Below are 332 nucleotides of genomic sequence, written 5' to 3'. Positions count from 1 at the left end.
CCCGACCCAGCCCCCGCCCCCCACCCCCGCAGCGCCCCGCCCCGCCACCCCCCACCCCGCCTAGGGTTTAGGGTTTAGGGTTTAGGGTTTAGGGTTTAGGGTTTGACGTGTGCGCGTTTCCAGCTGGTGAAGAGGGCCACGGAGGCCGTGAGCAGCGCGGGCTGCGCAATTTGGGTCTCGTTGAGTTTTTCTTGAGGGCCCTTCAGCAGCAAATTAAATAAATCGAAATTCAAAATTGAAGAAGCTTCTTCGAACAGCAAACGTGCTGCTGCGTCTCGACGCGCGCACTCCACCCCCATTCCTGCAGCAGCAGCAGCAGCAGCAGCAGCAGC

At 60.5% G+C, this 332-nt stretch overlaps 1 protein-coding gene across 1 annotated transcript in view; it reads right to left on the bottom strand.

Moving 5' to 3' along the window:
* Positions 1-299, bottom strand: part of ETH_00037295 (Malonyl-CoA:acyl carrier protein transacylase) — a gene marked incomplete at both ends in the record, with an annotated part of 1,365 nt that extends 1,066 nt beyond the window's left edge. Inside the window, one exon of the mRNA XM_013374544.1 lies at positions 108-299. Within this exon, the coding sequence (XP_013229998.1) occupies positions 108-299 (192 nt within the window). The remainder of the gene's footprint in view (positions 1-107) is intronic.
* Positions 300-332: the final 33 nt, after the last annotated feature.

Source organism: Eimeria tenella, genomic scaffold, assembly GCF_000499545.2.
Source record: "Eimeria tenella Houghton genomic scaffold, Eth_scaff2112, whole genome shotgun sequence".
Taxonomy (NCBI): Eukaryota; Apicomplexa; class Conoidasida; order Eucoccidiorida; family Eimeriidae; genus Eimeria; species Eimeria tenella.
Note: the sequence above shows the minus strand (reverse complement) of the source record. Positions and strands in the feature narration are given on the sequence as shown.